Source organism: Dasypus novemcinctus, chromosome 10 (genome assembly GCF_030445035.2).
Source record: "Dasypus novemcinctus isolate mDasNov1 chromosome 10, mDasNov1.1.hap2, whole genome shotgun sequence".
Taxonomy (NCBI): Eukaryota; Metazoa; Chordata; class Mammalia; order Cingulata; family Dasypodidae; genus Dasypus; species Dasypus novemcinctus.
The window spans coordinates 2,928,368-2,947,549 of record NC_080682.1 but is presented as its reverse complement, the minus strand read 5'-3'; the positions used below and the strand labels follow the sequence as shown (position 1 = coordinate 2,947,549).

Sequence of the window (19,182 nt, the reverse complement as noted above, 5' to 3'; positions counted from 1 at the left end):
AATCCCCCCTAGGAATGGATTCTCCATAGAGGCAAGTCCTTTTACAGTGTGGTCTTCCAGGCAGCTTCCCCTTAAATTCTGCAATAAGATAATGCTCTGCTAGCAGGTTTTCTACGACTATCTTATGACTTAAACACTGCCTCCTTTGGTTTTGGGCATGTGCACAGACCCGCGGTGCATTGGTGTCCTGGGAAGTGACATCCTGCACCAAGATGGTCCCCCCCCACCAGGAGTCCCTATGCCACATGGGGGCAGTGATTCTGGGGGGCAGTACCCCAGGCCCGAGACACCCCTCTCCTTCTGCCTTGAGGTCACCAGGGGTCTCTGGGGAATGGCCCGGACACACACCCGTCGCTCAGCTCAGACGTGGAGAGCCAGCTTCTCGCTCTTCCCATCAGCACCTTGAGCACCAGCCTTGGAAGTGTCCCCAGAGCATCCTGGCCCTGCATCTTCCGCCCTCGCCCACCCGCTCCTCCTGGGACCTTCAGGAAAGTCAAGGCCCGACCTCAGCCGGCCTCTGGCCCAGGCGCTGTGTCCTCCCTGCCCCTACTTCCTCCTCCTCCTGCCTCCTGGCCTTGGAGTGTGTCCTCAGCGCTGGCCCAGGCCCCCGTCTCCTGGGGGGCTCCACAGGCTTCCCACCATCCTGCTCCCTTGGGGTCTCCTTACCCCTCGCCCAGACCCCGGGCGCCCACTCGCCCCTCCACCCTTCCCTGGGGCCTCCGTCCTTGACTTTGCTCACGGAGGCTCCCCCCGCGCTGGGCCCTGGCCGGGGCCTGGAGGGCCCTGGCCTGGTGCTGGGGCCCCTACAGCCCGCCTGCAGGTGGTCATGGCTTTCCTCTCCTAGTGGGCCTTCCTCCTTCCCGCGTCCTTTAGGGGCAGTGCCCTCGGCTGCGCCGCACCTGCCCCCGCCCCACCCCTCCTCTTCGTCAGCCTCCTGGCACCGGCTTGGTCTTGTCCTCTCTCAGAGCTCATGTCCAGGGCGCTTGAACCCCAGCTCCGAGAGGACCTGTTGCTGGTGCGTGTCGCCCCCGCCTCCCCCCCTCCCCCCCACCGCCTCCACCGCGACCCCCACCCCAGCTCTCGTCCCCCGTCTCGTGTCCTGCCCCGGCGCAGGGGCGCGTGGACCCGGGAAGCGCGGGCCCGGGCTCGGCGCGTGGAACTACTTCTCCCAGCAGGCCGCGGGCCTCGGCGTCCCCAGCGCGCTCCGTTGCCTAGCGACCGCGCGCGCCGGAAGGCGGGTGGCGGGGCGGGGCTTCCGGCCGCGGTTGCATCAGATTCTGGGAAGCGCCTGTGGCTGCGGCGGCTCCGGGGTTCCCAGCGATGGCAGCTTGCACCGGGGAGCAGGGTGAGCGCGCGCCGGCCGGCTGGGGGCCGGGGCCGGGGCCGGGGCCGGGGCCGAGGCTCGGCGCTGCAGGCGGTGGCCGGGGCTGATGGGCGCGCCCCGGCTCGGCTTTCCCAGCGGTGGGACGGTCCTCCGGGCGCAGGGGGAGCGCGCGCGGCCAGGCCGGCGTTCGGGATCGGGTGCGGGGCTGGCTGTGGAGGCGCCCGCACCCCAGGGAACGCAGGGTCCCTGCCCGGCCGGGGCGCGACCCGGGCTTCAGCGTAGGGGGTGCGCGCTGGTTCTCACCCCGTGGTCACCCGACCCGGGCCTGGACAGGGGTCCTCCCTGTCGAGGCACCCCTTCTCCCCAGCCTGGGTGTCCCCATACTGTTGTGGCTGAGGAGCTCCTGGGCCTCGGCCCTGCGTTAAACCGGTCTCTGTCCTGTCGTGCTGGGGCGCACCTCGTCCCTTCGTCCTCCTGCTGGATTTCGGGGGAGAGGCCAAGGCCCGGATGGGGGGCTTGGCTTTTTCCCCATCCAGGCCACGTCCGGGGAGTGGGTGGAGGGCGGTGAGGTTGGTCCTTAGGGAAATGGAGCAGAGGACGCTGGCCACCCGCGGCCACGCTCGAAAGTGCCTTGGGGTTTCCAGAAGGCTTTCATCTCGCGCTGGGCACGCAGGCACAATTGGGACGGGGCCTGGTGGCAGGCGTCGTGGCCCCTTTACTGGCGCCCTGGGAAGGCGTGTGTTCAGCAGTCCCCCGGGCTCAGGACAAAAGCCTCCGCTCGGGCGAGACGTCCTCTGCTCACCATCCGCGAAGCAAGACTCTGCGTGCCCGAAAGTCCTGGGGTTGTCACCCCAAATCCTAGCAGTCTGGACAGACTTTCCTCAGGAGAGTGCCACAGTGTGTTGTTTTTATTCCCTTGGCTGCCAAAAATATTTTACAGTGTCTCCCAGGAGATCCCCACCCCTGGCTGGGGCCGCTCTTGCTACTGAGTGCCCCGGCCAGGGAGGGGCTGGGGAAGCGACTGGGCGTCGAGGCAGTTGGGTAACCCTGGGACGAGCCCAGATGTCAGGGCCTCGAGCGCGTGCCAGGCGTGCCTGGGCCCCAGCTCCCCAGCCCCAGTGCCGAGCAGAGGTCCCCCCGACTCCTTTGGAAAAGCAGCAGGATTTCCAGCCAGCTCTGGGGCTCGCTGGACGGGCAGGACCCCTGCATGGCCCCTTACCCCCCTGGGACCCTGGGCAGGATCCAGAATCTCTTTGTGCCTCAGTTTCCCTGCAACTAAGTGGGAATAATAGTTCGGCCCTGATGAGGAGCTGTTCAGCGACCCAGAGGATGGAAGCCGGTGTTGAACACTTGTGCCTGCTTGTTTTATTTTATTTTTTGATTTCCACAATCATTTATTGCCAACAACAATAATAAATTAAGTGTACAATGCAATAAGATAAGACAATGATAGGGGAAGGAAAGCCTAAAATGGATATATTCTAGTTTCCTTTTTAAAAAATCAGTTATTCCTTCAGCCCTCACACCTTATTCTTACTCCGTCTCCGATCATCTTCCACAGATTGCTGAGTGTGGACAATGAGGGGCCAAAAGGTACTCACAGTTTCAGCATTCCCCAGTGCTGCCTGCCTCCTCGGCAAGCTCCAGCCGCCCTGTTGATTTTAAATTAAGAGTGGTTTTGGATCCTTGGGAGCGTAAATGACTTACCAGTTTTGCTCTTGTGAGCCTCTTCCCCCTTCGTAATTGGCCTGTGTTTTGGAGTCCAGCGCCCCTGAGAACTGGCCTGGTCTTGGAGCTGGCCCTCTGCGCTGGCCTTGAGCCGGGGTGTTCGAGGAGTGACGGGCTCTCCCCAGCCTTGTGAGGGCGGCAGCTCATCCCTTCGCCCAGCGTGTCCCCCTCCCCGCCGGGCCATAGCCCCCGCCCCGTCCTTCGCTGCTGCCGGCACCCCCCCATGACACCCCCCACCCCGTGACCCTGGCACCTCTCCCCAAGACAAGAGCATCGAACGTCACTGGAGAGGAGGAAGTAGAAATGAAATTGCCGAGGCTTCCTCGCCGCCGGCCTTCCTGTAGCTCTGCCTGGTCTCTGGGTCCTGAGCGCTTTTGACTCCCGCCGTGACCGTCCTCTGGACTCTCCGGGGAGGCCCTCCTTTGGAAGAGTCTCCCCCTTTTCTGATGCTCCTCCCAGGGCTGGCTCAGGCCACCCGTGGTCTCATTAGAGTTGCAGCTCCTTGCGTGTGGCCTGGCAGCGCCCGGGACCTCGGTGTGGTGGCTGCTTTTTGGGGTAAGCTTGTAGTTTAGTTTTTTGCGCAGCTTAACTCAGAGGTCCTTGTAATGATAAGCCAGCAACGTCTGCAGCGGGTGCCGGCGCCAGGCTCTGCCCTCAGTGCTTGAACCCGTGACTCCCTCTGTGGGTGCTGCTGACGCTCGGTTTTCCCGAGAGCCCCGGGAGGGTGGGAGAGGCTAAGCCGTGTGTCCAGGCCACTCGCCCAGCAGGAGGCAGCGCCTTCGAGTAGCCAAGGGCACGGGAGCCAGGACGCCCTGCCTTGCTCCCCACAGCGAGTGGAAGTGTCCCAGGTGAGGCCGGACACTGCCAGGGAGGACCGGAGCAGGGCCTCGGCCGGTGCAGCCCCAGGCCGCCGGGCCCCTCTCAGAAACCAAAACCACAGCCGGGGGTCTTGCGGGGCCCCTGGCCTCCTGCAGAGGAATCTGCACTGCAGCCCACTGCCCAGGAGCTCTGGGGTCTGGGAGTCCTGGGGGCACACCTGAGCAGGGGTCACACCTTAGAAGGGTCTCACCTTGGGGAGCTTGTTTGAACACCTTTCCCAGCTCGCCCCCAGAGACTCCCATGCAGTAGGTGGGGGTGAGTATCCAGGAAAGTGCATTTCTAACAAGCTCCCGGGTGAGTAGCTCAGGAGGAGGGACGGTGGGAAGGAAAATGGGGGCTGTTAGGGGTGTGTAAGGCGGGACCCTGGGACAGGTGAGATGCAGGTGGGGATGAGCTGGAGCAGGGGTGAGGGGATCCCGAGGTCTGTGTGTCCACCTGGCGGCGGCTCATCATACACGGCTGGGCCCGGCACCTCTGCTGGGCGACCACCTGTCACCTGCCTTTGGGTGATGGCAGCGAACGTTTCCTAGAGACGCCAGCTTCCAGGCCGGGGACCGTCCAGGCCCGCGGTTAGGATGCCCCCACCTTGGGGTGGTGAGCCGGGCTGCCCTGCTCTTGGCGTTCCCCTCACCTGGGGGCAGAGCAGGTGCTTCTGGCAGGTGGGCCTCTGGGCGTGGTCCTGCTGTGGCCACGCCCATGGCCACTTGAAAGCTGACCTGTGCTGGCTTCCTCAGGACATACCTGAAGGCAGCCGCCATAATGACCAAACTCCTTCCTGCCGCTGGCCCTGGGAGCCCGGGCCCCTCGGCCTAGGAAGAGCCTGCCCTGGCCGGGGCCGCACTGCCTCCCGAGGGTCCAGCCGCTCCGGAGGGTCCGCCCCTGAGAGGAGAGGTGGCCTGGGGGACTCGGCCGAGAACTGAGGTTGTAGGAAGGGCAGACCCAGGCCGAGCCCAGGCGTCTTTGCAGCACTTCACAAGGGCAGTTTGGCTCAGTGCTCAGCAGCTTTACGAGGCGTTGGTGGAGGTAGCAGAGGGCAGCGGCGTGGCCGGCGGGGCCGCGTCCAGGGCCACCTGCTGGGAGGGCGCGGCTCGCCGGCCCCGGGCGCGTTTGCCTGGCAGCGCCCTCTGTGCCCGGATCGCGCCCATGTCGCTTTAAAGCCCTTGGGGGGTCCTCATCGTAAAACCAGCCTGTGCTTGTCTAGAAGGTGTGAGCAAGGAGGCAGCACACCCTGGCTGGAAATAAAATCCCCCCACCCCGGGGGAGCCCCTTCCAGGGGAGCCCCCTGACGCCCCTCTGCCCTGAAGAGCGTGTTTCAGTGTGGGGAGCACGTTTTGTCCACTTGCGGGTTCTTTCCTCCCGATGGGGCTTTAAAGCCTGTTCCTGGGCCACCCGGATTTCAGAGTTTTCTGACTCCTGATCCCCACTCTTTCAGTGTGATTGTCCCCAGTTTTCCGTCGTCCCACATCTCTGCTTTTACGGCTTTTAAGATTCCCTCTGGGATCAGCGTTGCCTGTGATACGCAAGCTCGTTCTTGGAAACCCTGTTGTATATATAAAAACTGTAGAACAATGTGCCTGGGCATTATTTGGCTAGCAGGTCTTTAGCAGGGAAGGTGCGTTTAGGCAGCTGCAGGTATTGGGTTGTAATTCGGTAGTAAAGCCCCTTCCCCTACTTCCCACCCAGCTGTTCTTGGGGTTTTCCCGGAAGTTTGGGGCAGTGCCTTTTCCAGGGTCCTTCTTTGAGATATGCACATTGGTAGGTGCTTAGTTTAAACGTTTCTCCCTTCCTGGAGGGGTGGAGCTTGGGCCCGGGGTCTTGCCTTCTCGAGGGGGCCTTGTTCTGACTGTTTCCGGCTTACTAGAGCTCGAGGCGGGTGGTTCGCCTTCAGAAGGGCGGGTTTCCTTTCCGCGGGTCCCTATCGTAATGAGCTCCACAGGCAGTGTCCACTAAGCTGGAGATGGGTGCTTCTAGCCCCCGTCAAGTTTCTGTAGCTTCCCTCTTTTTTCTGGAGAACGTTGGACCATAAAGGTTATATTTGGAAGTCTGGGATTTTCGGCTTTCTGGGTCTATATTAGTGTATAGATGGCAGTATAGAGTCTACCTAGGGAAGTGGAGGGACGTTCTCCTGTTTTGCGTCACTTACCCTTGGTCAGTTTACAGCTGCAGGGACCTCTTGCTGCTCTGACTTGGCCCAGACCTCAGCTTCTTGGCTTCCATTCGAGATTGTGTACAGAGCTGCTCACTTCTCTCCAGCACACCCTGGGGCCAGCATTTTTTCCTCTATTTCTAATCCATCCCCTCCTCTGCTTCTTCATTACTGTTTTTCCTTTGTCTTGTGTTATCCCAGTCACAGGTTGGAGTAAGTCAGTTTTGAGTTCTCTCTGGGTCCTCTAAAGGGTGGGCCACCTCTCCCATCCGTGTGAGGCTGGCGGGGGCGTGGGGGGAGCATGTGCCCAGCCTCTTCGTCCGTTCCAGAGGCGTTTCCTGGAGGAGTGGACGTCTTTCCAGCCCAGCGCCAACCTGGCCAAAGGCAGAGGCAGAGTTCCTGCCTGTGGAACCATCCTCTGGCCACTTTCTTCCCGATTCTAAGTTATAGTGAGACCAAACGTTGTTATAGGAAAAAAACTATTTCCTGCTTTTTCAGAGGCTCATGGCTAAGAATTTCCAGATTTTACAAATACAACCTAAAGGGCTACATTTAGGATTGCTAGTAAAATTAGAATTTCCCATTGTAATGAATTTCAATAACCAGTCCCCAGTTTGGAATTCTTGAGCAGTATAAATGCAGTGAAACACTAATTTAGCAGTTTAGATAGACACTGGACATTTACTATACCTGAGTAGCACACACCGTTTAACAGACACTCAACACTTCCTGTATTCTGGGTTACTTTTCAGGAGTGCACTTAATTTACAGAGCTAAGGTTCAAGAGTATACCCAGGGGGAAGCGGCTGTGGCTCAATCAGCTGGGGTCCCGTCTACCATATGGGAGGCCCTGGGTTCACGTCCCGGGGCCTCCTTGTGAAGGCAGGCTCGCCCGCATGCTGCAGAGTGCCGCCTGGTCAGCAAGTGCCACGGAGAGCCGAATCAGCAAGGTGACGCAACGAAAGGGAGACGAGAAAAAAAAAAAAAAAAAAAAAAATTGCAGAAGAGCATGCAGTGAATGGACACAGAGCAGACAGCAAAAACAAGCCGCAAGGGGTGGGGGGAAATAAATAAAAATAAATACAGACACAGAAGAATGCACAGCAAATGGACACAGCAGACAGCACTCAAAAAAGCCACAAGGGGGGGAATTTTTTAAAAAGCACATCCAGGGAGTGGATGGGGCTCAAGCGGTCGAGCACCTGCTTCCCACATGGGAGGTCCTGGGTTTGGTCCCCAGTGCCTCCTAAAAGCAAAATAAAAGAAACAAACAACAAGCAAACAAATGAAAAAACTAACTCAGGGGCGCTGATATGGCTCAGGGGTTGAACGCCAGCTTCCCACGTATGAGGTTCTGGGTTCAATCTCTGGCCCCAGTACCTCAAAAAAAAAAGAGTATATCCAGCAGACAGGCTCAAGGTGTAATAGTCAGCCACAGGGGTGTGGGGCAGTTTGTTATTTAGGAATTCCAAAAGGAGATATTGATTATGTTTGTAAACTGGTCTGTTCCTGTGGGCACAATGCCCCTTTGATTGTATTAAATTCAGCGTTTTCACTTTTTATTAAATCAAGATCAGGGCTTCAGTTCAACCATCATTAGAATGCGACTCAGCACGGAGTCTCAGCCCCCTTGGTGGGCTGATAAAACAGACGCTCACACGGAAGTAGATGCACAGAAGAGAGATGAGCCTGATGGTCTGCAGCTGGCCCTGTGGAGAGAGCAGAGCAGCTGAGCCCGGAGAGGAACGAGCCCCGGAAGAGAGATGAGCCCCCTGCCAGCCCACAGCTGAGATCGGAAGAAGCTGGGAGCACGAAGCCTTCAAAGAAGGAAGGCGGAGCCCTCACACGTCGCCGCAGTCCTGCATCAACGCGCGGCATCTGTCGGCTCAACAGCGCCCACGACGAACTCCGTTCTCTGCAGGAAAATGGGACCTTGTTAGAATGACAAGCTGTGTGGGCACTCAAGAGTTAAGATAATGAGTCTGTAGGTAACTTCCATGAAAAGACTCTAAAAACCAGACTCTTAATATTGCCATTTTAAGATTCTAAGTTTTAGGGTTTTAAAAAACATGAAATGATTCTCTAAAAAAAAAAAAATCACAATATATAGTAATTTACTACTAGACCTCCCAACCTTGTGAAAGACAGGCTGGTATAGTGCTGCGTACCTTCTTTCCAAGTCATGAACTTCTTCGTGGAACTTGGCTTCTATATGAGCACATTTCACCTGAAGTTTCAATGCATTAATTCTTTTTACTGCTTTAGGTAAACTAAAAGAAGGAATAAAAAAGACAATATCCTTAAGTCTGCAACATAAGGCAGCTGCTTTTCGATTTTATTGAAATAAACTTTTGTTAACAGAATTAACTTCCTATTAAAAAGATCATTTAAAAACCCTTAAGGACAAATACTCTGTAGCAGTTTGATATGGTTATGAATTCCAAAAATAGATATTGGATTAAGTTTGTAATCTGGTCTGTACCTGAGCATGATTGAGTTATGATTAGGGCCTTGATTGGGCCATGTCATTAGGGTATGGCAAAGGAGAGAGTTGGAGGGTTAAAAGACGTGGCAAAGGACACAGTTGGAGGGCCTTTAATGTTGGAGTTTGATGCTGAAGCCTTAAGCTGAAGCCCCAGGAAGAGAGGAACCCTGAACCCAGAGAGAAGCAAGACCCTGGAAGGGAGGAACCCAGGAAGCCTGAGCCCTCGCAGACGTCGGCAGCCATCTTGCTCCAACACGTGGAAATAGACTTTGGGAAGGGAAGTAACTTATGCTTTATAGCCTGGTATCTGTAAGCTCCTACCCCAGATAAATACCCTTCATAAAAACCAACCAATTTCTGGTATTTAGCATCAGCACCCCTTTGGCTAATACATACTCCAAGGGGAAAAAGCAAAGGACGGGGGAGTAATCTGAAAAGGTAATTCACAAAAGAAATACCACAAATTGGTTATACATGAAAGGCTCAACCTTGGAAAAGATCTAAAAGAATACAAATTAAAAAGAACTTCCATATCTTCTCACAAAACTGTCATTTAGGAAAAAATAAGAAACAAACCCACTGCTGCTGAGGCTGGGAGCGGTCCAATCAGAGCCTGAGTCTTAGCATAATTTAATTAAAGACACCTCAGCTGAGTCTAATAGGGTCAGAGAGCAAGGGGATCGATCTGGAGGGCGTTTAAGGGACCCGCTTGACTGGACCGACTTCCCGATCGCTTGTCCGGTGTCCGCTCGTCCGGTGACCCGCTCGTCCGCTCAGCATCTGCTCCCAGGGCAGGAACCGCTTCTCCCTTTGGAGCTCTGAAGTGCCCCTAGGTCTGGCACTCCAGCGGGGTTGGAGAAGCCTGATGGTCGTGCTTGTAGCCCAGGAGGCTCTGATGGCCGCGGGAACCTCGAGTACCGTGCTTGCTCTCGTGCTGGGGCCTCAGAACCCCGGGCCTGTGGACCCTTCGGGGATCTCTTTGTCCCTAGTCTCACCAGGGTTGCCAGACTGATGCCAAGCAAAAGTGGGTTCTTTTTGCCCAATGTATCTTTAAAGCTAATTCCTGAGACACTGGGTTTCCAAGAGAGAAAGGGTTTATTTGGTTGCACAAGCAAAGGCCTAAAACTGCCTCCCTCAGCTGCAGAAATCGTAATATTTTATAACATCGGGGTGCTAGTGAAGAATAGGGGTGGAGCTGGACATAGGTTCCTTCATTAATAAGCACTAAGGGGCTGCACGGGGCTGGGGGAGCAAACGGGGGTCAGTCACGAGGCCTTGGGATGGGGTCTGCAGAGCAAAGGTCAGTCACAGGCCTTTCACTTGGGAATTGAACAGGTGGGTGGAGTGGCCCCCATCCCAGCAGTGAGGGGAGCCTAATCCATAGACACGGTAAGGCCAATCTAGAGTCACCGTCACAGAGGTAAGTGCGGCAGCTTGAGATTATAAATTCCAAAAAGAGGTACTGATAATGTTTGTAAACTGGTCTGTTCCTCTGGGTTTGATACCCTCTGATTGTATTAAATTCAAAGATTTTATATTTAACTGATCATGAAGATTAGGGCTTTGATTTGACTATGTCACTAGGACGTGCGAGGTTGAGTCCCCACCCCCTTGGTGAGGCTACATAAACAGATGCTCAAGAAGAACACAGGAGATACACAGAGAAGATACAAGGAGGGAGAGCGCACCATGGACACGGGAGAGGCTCCAAGAAGAGCGATGGGCCATTTGCCTGAGAGTTTACAGCTGACCTTGCGAAGAGACCAGCGCAGCTGAGCCCAGAGAGAAATGAGCCCTGTGCAGCCTACGCTGAGGTCAGAAGAAGCTGGGCCCTTGCAGACGTCGCCCGCCATCTTGCTTCAACATGTGGGAACATAGTTTGGTAAGGAAGTAACCTTGAGTTGGACTCAAGCTTTAGGGCCTTGTGACTGTAAGCTTCTATGCCAAATAAATGCCCTTTATAAAAGCCAACAGAGCTCTGGTACTTGACCAGCACGCCTTCGGCTGACTAGTTCAGTAAGCATACACAAGGGTGAGGTTGAGTTGAGCGTAACCACAAACAGGGGAGACCGCGCTAGCTAGTGTCAGGAATTTCAGGTATTAACCCTTTGCTATTTCATAATGTAATTATTTGTTTTGCCCATCTGTCTGTTCTTACCAGATTTTATTTAGGTTCTTGACTATGCTGCAGAAATGAATTTCAAGAGCTCATCGGGTGAGTTAGGCCAGTAATTTATTCAGGCAGGGAGGGATGAGAAATGGGAGAAAATAACAGAGCAGGGGTCCCAGGTAGAGAGGATGGGGCTGGAAAGTAATAAAGCAGGCTGATTTACAGGGCTTCAATTCCCCATTATAAGTTATAAATCCCCAGGTCTACTTGCGTGGCCATAGGGCAGAGGAAAAACGGCGAGAGCGGTGCGCAGAGGGCAGGGATGGTCCAGAGGTGAGAGCGGTAGCTCATTCAGGCCTTGCACCTACTTTTTGAACATTTAATTTTCACCCCTTTGCTAATGGCAGGGGAGGGGTTCCAGCTGTTTGCTGTTTTTTTTTAAGATTTATTTTTTATTTCTCTCCCCTTCCCTGTTCCACCCCCCCCCCCCTTGTCTGCTCTCTGTGTCCATTCGCTGTGTGTTCTTCTGTGTCTGCTTGTATTCTTGTCAGCGGCCCCAGGAATCTGTGTCTCTTTTTGTTGGGTCATCTTGCTGTGTCAGCTCTCTGTGTGTGTGGCACTACTCTTGAGCAGGCAGCACTTTTTTTGCCTGAGGCAGCTCTCCTTACAGGGTGCAGTCCTTGTGCGTGGGGCTCCCCTACGCGGGGGACACCCCTGCATGGCACAGCACTCCTTGCGCGCATCAGCACTGCGCATGGGCCAGCTCCACACGGGTCAAGGAGGCCCTGGGTTTGAACAGTGGACCTCCCATGTGATAGACGGACGCTCTATCAGTTGAGCCAAATCCACTTCCCTGTTTGCTGTCTTGATTGCTTATTTCTCCCATTTTTCTCCCAGGAGGGCCCAATGATAACGTCCTTGGGGAATGTCCGGGGCTTTTCCTGGCTTCTGGAGGACGTCTTCTTCTGAATGGCAGCATCTTGGGGTCACTGATGTCCACGTGGACTCTCTGCCAGGTTCCAGATCCGTCTCCTGATTCCCGATTTTACTAGCTGCTTCACCGGAAGGCGCGCGGGGCGGATGTGGTGGTGTCTCCCTGGGAAGAGAGGGGACCCCACTCCCTCCAGCGCCTCCTAAGGCCTCGCAGACCGACCGGGGCGTCTGGACGGGGCCGGGCAGGGCTCACGGACTGTGGCTCCCCCTGAGGCCACCAGGCCCCACCCCAGGAATGGGGAGGACGACCCCCTCCCCGCGCCGTGACTTAGCCACCCCGAGGAGAGCCCTAGGACCCGAGCGGAGACCACGCTCTGCTGAGGATGCTGCTCTATCCGTACAGCCCCTGCCACCGCCGTCCGGCCCTGCCCGGGGCGCACGTCCCGCCCCTGCCACCAACGTCCAGCCCCGCGCCTGCCCTCTGACCCCTCCCAGCCGTCCCCACCTTTGGGCTCCTCTGTCCCCCGCCTGCTGTCATCCCGTCAGCCCAGGTGGTGCTGGCAGCGGATCCCGCTGTCACCCGCGTCTCGGTCCCCTCTGCTGACCCCAGTCTCAGTCGCCATCGCCCCTGTCCCCACGGTCCTGCACCCACTCGGCCGTGCCCCGCCGGGCATCTTGTTCCTTCAAGCATCGCCAGGCCCCTTCCCATGGCCCTCAGCCGCTGCTCTCACGCCTTCTAGTTCCTTCTAGTTCCTTCCGCCCCTCCCCCACGGTTCTGACGGGCCCGCCTGCTCTGTCTCTCCAGCTCGCTCCCTCTCAGGCCTCGGGGTTCTGGTCTCAGCGCAGACTGCCCCTCCTTTGGGGCTCCCCCCACCCACACCATGGGCACCCGCCCCCAGCCACCCCCCGTGCCATAACTTCGGGGTGCCAGCCTTGCCAAGGAAACCCATGAGGGCCGAGGGTTTGTGGGACGTGGAGGCCGTGTCCTTAGTAAACCTTCAGGGCTGCCCGGCCCTGTGGGCTGCCCCTGCCAGCACCGCACCATGTCTCTCCGCCCTTTGCCTTGGGCACACCGTGGGACAGCGGAGGCCTGGCGGGCACGTGCCTGTGAGTCTCCCTGCCTCCTCCAGCCTCGTTGGGGAGGCGCATCTCCTGCCCGCGCGGTGGCTGCTCTGTAGCTGTGGACAGCAGGTTTTGTCCGGCCAGGGACTCTGTACCCCCGCGGGATCCTCACTTCCAGAGCAGCGCTGCTCGCACACGGGGCTTGGCGTGTGTCCGTTGCGTGAATGGGTGCGTATTCATTGATTCAGGCAGAACAAAAATAGGGAAGCGGACGTGGCCCAGTGGTTAGGGCGTCCGTCTACCACATGGGTGGTCCAAGGTGCAAACCCCGGGCCTCCTTGACCCGTGTGGAGCTGGCCCATGTGCAGTGCTGATGCGTGCAAGGAGTGCCGTGCCATGCAGGGGTGTCCCCCGCGTAGGGGAACCCCACACGCAAGGATTGTGCCCCGTAAGGAGAGCCGCCCAGCGCGAAGGAAAGTGCAGCCTGCCCAGGAATGGTGCCGCACACACGGAGAGATGAGGCAACAAAAAAGAAACAGATTTCTGACAACATCAGAAGCGGACAAAGAAGACGCAGCAAATAGACACAAAACAGACAACTGGGGTGGGGGGGAGGGGAGAGAAATAAAATAAATCTTTAAAATATAATAATAATAAACAAACCGTAGCGGTGTGGCCACAACTGTCTTTGGACGTGTGTGTGAAGCCCCATGGGACGCTGGCTGGGATTGTCCCACGGTCATGTTAGGCTAAAACGTTCCGGCCAATTAGCCTGCGAGCGGGCAGTGAGCAGCTGCCTTGGCCCAAGGCATTGGCTGAAGGCCTCTCCCGGGACGTCTCCCAGTTCCCCGATTGGCAAGCGTGCGTCTGTGTAACCGCCCCCAGCCGTGTGCAGGCGCAGCCTTGGGAGCTGGAGAGCCCGGTGTCCTGGGGGTGCGCCCTGTCCCGCCCCCTGAGGGCTCTCTGCGATGCTGACCATTTGACCCTGTGGCGGAGCCTCCAGCCCTAGAAAAAAAAGTCGGAGTCAGTCCTCTCAAATCCTGCCTCTGCTTTATCGACTAACTTGATGTAACTTGATGTAAATTCTAAATCCTTTGTCGTCATTTCGGCCTCCATCTCATTTGTCTGCAGCCGAGCTCTTGGGTGACGAGGTGTCTTGCCAATGAGCAGTCATCGTTTTCAAGGACTCTTTGAGCAGTGGGTCTCGGGAGCAGGCTTGTAGTATTCAGACGCCCATGGTGTGAGCAGGTGCGCTGCCGTCGAGGCTTTGTAGCTCCGCTGAGAGAGCACAGGCCAGGGGGGTTTCGCCTCCTTCTTAAGGGCCTGGGACTTTCAGAATGGAATGGGCCTTGGCTTCAGCTTCAAGTCACAGCCGCCCTAGCCCCGAGCACGAGGGCCAGCCTGTCCTTTGGAGCTTTGAAGCCAGGCCTTGACTTCTCTGCAGCTTTGAAGGTCCTAGATGGCAGCTTCTTCCAATAGAAGGCTGTTGCGGCTACACTGAAAATCTGCTCTTGAGCGTCGCCACCTCCACCGTGATCTTACTGGATCTTCTGGAGCACCGGCTGCAGCTTCTCCGTCAGCACTGGCGGCTGCACCTTTATGTTGTGGAGACGGCGTCTTTCCTTAACCTCGTGAACCAGCCTCTGCTCACTTCGCACTTTTCTCGGGCAGCTTCCTCGCCTCCCCCGGCCTTCACAGAATTGGAGCCAGGGCCTTGCTCTGGATGAGGCTTTGACTTGTGGGAATGTTGCGGCTGGTTTGATCCTCCATCCAGACCCCTGAAACTTTCTCCATACCAACAATAAGGCTGTTTGCCTTCTTACCATTCTCGTGTTCATTGGAGTTGCACTGTTAATTTCCTTCAAGAACTTTTCCTTCGAATTCACAACTTGGCTAACTCTTTGGTGCAAGAGGCCTCGCTGCTTTTTCCCCTCACGTAAACATTTTGTTTTAATAAGCAAAGCATTTTCATGGCTTAGATTTTAAACCAAATTTACAGGTAAGGAAAACGTCTAGGCCCAAACAGGTCACAGTGAGGCTACTACAGCGGGAAGGAACGCTTGCCTCACATGAGTTTTAGACCTGAGGTCAGAGAACACTGGACGTCACTCTCCAGGCAAGATTGCAAGAGCCGAAGACTCGGGGAAGCTCATGCAAGCGCCGTCCGATCCCCTCACGCTGCGGACCCCGCTGAGAGATGCATTGCTGCTAAGTGAGCTCGAGGCAGGCTCCAGGTCGTTTTCAGTGAAACTTTCTCCCCCTGCTAGCGAGTAGGCCGAGGGCGTCAGCTGCAGAAGGGGCTCCAGTGGTGAGCTCAGAAGCAGAGAGGAGGTCACGTGGGTCATCTCAGTTCTTGGGATGTCAGAGCCCTCCTGTCCTAGCAGTAGGATGAGGTCCACCTCCCAAGCCTCTGGCCAAGACCTTGCTGTTGGCTTTGTGCTCCTGGCATCCCCTGCAGGGCTGGGAGGGGCAGCTGGCTTTCTACGGCATTGGAAACCTCTATTTCACCATCTCCACGGTACGTCTCCACGTCCCCAGCTGTAGCCTCAGCAGGGAGGCCTCCCGATCAATTGGGACATCCACGCTCTTTTTGGTGGCAGTTTTGCACATCGGAATCGCTTTGTGCACGGCAGCCTTTACCGAAGGGAGACCCTGTTCCTGCTCCGGCAACTGCCACAGACCCTGGTTCTGGCCGCCCAGCAGCTCTTGCAACCTGGCTGCACCGTTCCCACCCATGAGCCTCTGCTCTGCCTTGCTCAGCAGGCCTGTGCAGAGGTGCCCTGGCCCGGGGACTCTGAGCCTGGGCGACGCGTCCCTCAGGCCATCTGCGTTTATTTTCGTGCGTGGTCTGCCTTTTCTTCTTGTGTCCATAACCTCCTGCCTTCGGGTTGGCACCGACGACCCTGCTCCGTGTTGAGCTCTTCTTCTGCCTTTGCATCCGTGTCTTCCGCGTCCTCAGTGAAGGCCATGCCGTGCCTGGCGTGCGTTTGCGTGGCCACGCCGCCCAGGGCCATGGGAAAGTGGTGCCGGCCCAACGGGCAAGAGGCTCCAGTTCACATTTGACAAGGGCGGCGGAAGGAGAGGGAGGAGAGAGCCCGAGAGGCCGAGCTTGTGGCTCTCGGCTTCCGGCGCGTCCTCACTGTAGCGGGCGAGCCGCGTCAGATGCGGGGTGCTGGAAGGGGCGTGGAAGGCCCGCGTTTTGGGCAGACTTCCCTGTAACTAACCCACAGCCCTCTAGTTAGGAACACGCGCTCACACGCGATCTTTGTAAGCGGCTGGCTCCGGGGGTTTCCATGCCAGTAGACGCCTGAGCACCTGCGGGTGTGCTGGGACTTCCCTGGCGGGGGGCGCGCTCCTGCCCGCCCGCCCCCTCCCAGCCCCACGTGGGCACACACGCTCCACACTGGGCCCTCCCCCTCCCGCCAGCCGGCCCTCGCGTGTCCTCCGCCAGCTCGTGCGACCTGGGGGAAAGCGGGGAGCCCCGCGGATGGCTGCGCCTGGGAATGCTCCATGACCACGGGTGAGGCCCGTGCCCTCCGGCGTGGCGGACGAGCACATTTGAGCCGGGAGGTGGAGGCTCTGCCAGCCCCAGCGCTCGGCCAGGGCGCCTGCTCTGCGCCAGGTGGGGACACGGCTGGGTGCGGTTCTGGGCCCACAGGTGTGTGTGGAGGGACGGCCGAGCAGGCAGGTGTGCGCAGTGGGGCATGGTCAAAGGACAGCGCTGCGGCGAGGTGCCCAGGGGATTGACGCTGAGGAATGCCCCTGGGGGGTGGAGCAGGGCTTTAGGGGTGCCCAGAAGGCCCCCAGGTGCACGGGCCGCATGGCGGGAGGCGAGGTTGCCACAGTGATGACGCCTCCGCCCCTGCCCTGTGGGGTCTCGCTGGCGTCCTGGGGCCTGCAGGGGCCTCGGGTCCATGTGCTTCTCCAGGGCCGCACCTGGCACCTCGGGCTGGCGGAGGGAGGCCACTGGTGAGCGCGGGTGTGAGCAGGTGCGAGCAGGTGCAAGCAGGCGGGGGGGCTGGGGGACAAGGGGTGCAGGCTGCTTCCGGAAGGTGGGAAGGATGTCGTGGAGCTCCAGCCGCGGGGTGGCCGGGGAGCCTGTAAGGAGCCGGGGCTGCGGCCGGAGGCGGGCCCGGTGCCCGTGGCCTCGCGCCACGCGCTGTCTCTGCCTGGGCCCGCGGCGCCCGCCGCACTGGGGCCAGGCGGCAGCTGGCGTCACCCCGTATGTTGCTCCACCTGCCCGGGTGAGGGGTCCTTGGGGAGCAGGGGACGGGGCCACACTTGTCGGGGGCAGGCTGACAGCCCTAGAGGGGCAGCAACACCGCTGGGCCACGCAGGGTCAGGGTGCGCCGTGACTGCCCGCGTGCTGGCCCTCCACCCGGCTCGCCCACGCGCAGTGTGGGTTGCAGCCACGGGACCCAGTGGGGGCAGGAAAGCCACGCAGGCTCCCAGGGCACAACGGCGCCCCCGGCTGGTGCTGGAACTCGCTGCCCGCATGGCGCGAGCGCAGGGCCGGCCGGAAGTCAGGTGTGCTTCGCCTCGGCAGAGATTCGTACGAGATTTCACGGAAAATAACATTTGCCCCTTCCAAGCAAAGCCGCCACTCAGGCCACCCTCATGTCTGCTCTCTCCGCCCCCCCAGGTCGCGGCCAGCGCGCACAGCCCCGGTGGTCTCCCCCGGCAGGGACCGAGCCCTGCAAGCTGCGCCTCTACAACAGCCTCACCCGCAGCAAGGTAAAGCCCGCAGCGCGCCCCCGTTCTGCGCCTGGCGTGCCGGGGGCAGCCCGTGGCGCCCACGTGCGCTCAGAGAGGCACAGCTGGAGCGTCCTGCCTAGGCGGTGTTGCCTGGGCACCCAGGGCAGGGCTGGCCTCGGGAGGGCTCAGCAGTCCCCCGTGCCAGCCCACCCATCAGCGGCGCCCCCGAGCAGGCCCGGGGGCCAGCCCAGGCGCCAGCCCCTGCCTCACGGAGCTGTGCCGGGCGCCGCAGGCTTGGAGAGTGGACTCGGCCTCGCCCAGGTGTCCCAGGACGAGCCTGGCCAGGCCACTCGCGGAACGGGCCTCGCCTGCTGCTTGTGCCCAGGGCTGGTGGGTTTTAGTCCCCGGTGTGCTCAGCACACAGGTGTCACCTGGGGCGGTCACCTTCTCCCTTTATGGAAGTAGTCGACGAGGCCTCCCGAGGAGGGTTTCTGCCCGTCGTTCCGAGGCCTGTGGCCGCTGGACATCCCGTGTGTGTGCTGGAGCCGCAGCAGCAGACGTGAGCTTCAGCTCAGGGGTCCCAGTGCCAAGCCAGGCCCTCGTCCTCTGCCCGAGGCTCTGATGGCAGCACCTCCCCTGGCCTTGTCCGTGTGGGTGCGTGGTCAGTGGCGGCTGGGTGCGTGGTCAGTGGCGGCTGGGTGCGTGGTCAGTGGCGGCTGGGGTCGTGGTCAGTGGCGGCTGGGGTCGTGGTCAGTGGCGGCTGGGGTGCGTGGTCAGTGGCGGCTGGGGTCGTGGTCAGTGGCGGCTGGGTGCGTGGTCAGTGGCGGCTGCTGTGGTTCAGCAGGTGTGGATGCCTCCCCCCCACCCCGTGCATGGGAAGGCCACAGGCGGAAGAGGCTGCAGCCCCGGGCCCTCCTCCAGCAGAGGCTGCCCATCGGCCTGGGCTGGCCTCTGATAGCAGGACGTCCCTTTTGAATGCTGAGTCAGCCCCACACCCCGCGGGGCGTCCGCTGCTCTCCTCGGTGGTCTGCGTGCAGACCTTGCCCTGCTGACCCTCATTCCTCGTTTCTAACAAAGGACGTGTTTGTCCCTCAAAATGGGAAGAAGGTGACGTGGTACTGCTGTGGGCCGACCGTGTATGACGCGTCTCATATGGGACATGCTAGGTAACGTCCAGGGTCGGGCTCGGGGCTCGGACCGGCCATTGAGGGCAGGGGTGGGGCTGGGTGGACGACAGTGGGGCCAGGCCCGGTGGGCAGGAGGCGGGGCCGGGCCAGGCCTGGTGGTGGTGGCAGGGCCAGTTCAGGCCGGGTGGGCAGTGGCAGGCTGGGGCCGAGGACCTTGGGGCTGAAGAGACTTTTGATCCCCTAGGATGGCCTGAGCCCTGAAAGGAAAGTCAGCCCTGACTGTTTTCCTCTCATTTTAAAGTAATTTTTCACTGCATAAGTAATCCACCGTAGAGAATGAGAAAATCCTGATTACCAGAGAGAAAGCTCTCCCCTGCCCCGTGATGGGTTTCCTGGAGTGCGTCCAGCAGTCTTTTCCTGTGCTGAAATGCTCCGCCGTTCCCCCCGCTCGGTGGGAGCACAGGGGCTGGGGCTCCGGGACCCCCGGCGCAGGCAGGGCCGGGGGCAGCCGCCCGCCGCTGGGGAACGCCGGCTTCTCCTTGTCCCAGGTCCTACATCTCCTTCGACATCCTGAGAAGAGTGTTGAGGGATTACTTCCACCTGGACGTCTTCTACTGCATGAATGTCACAGACGTCGACGATAAGGTACGGGGGCGTCCTCGTGCGTGGGACACCGTGGAGGTGTGGGTGGCT

General features: G+C 59.0%; 1 protein-coding gene across 1 annotated transcript in view; it reads left to right on the top strand.

Annotated features, from left to right (window-relative positions):
• The first annotated feature begins 1,242 nt into the window (after positions 1-1,242).
• CARS1 (cysteinyl-tRNA synthetase 1) overlaps positions 1,243-19,182 on the top strand; it is a 59,167-nt gene continuing 41,227 nt past the window's right edge. The window contains exons 1-4 of the mRNA XM_004460350.3: positions 1,243-1,345; positions 17,310-17,401; positions 18,440-18,528; positions 19,038-19,134. Coding sequence (XP_004460407.1) covers positions 1,321-1,345; positions 17,310-17,401; positions 18,440-18,528; positions 19,038-19,134 — 303 coding nt within the window. The 5' untranslated portion in view covers positions 1,243-1,320. The remainder of the gene's footprint in view (positions 1,346-17,309; positions 17,402-18,439; positions 18,529-19,037; positions 19,135-19,182) is intronic.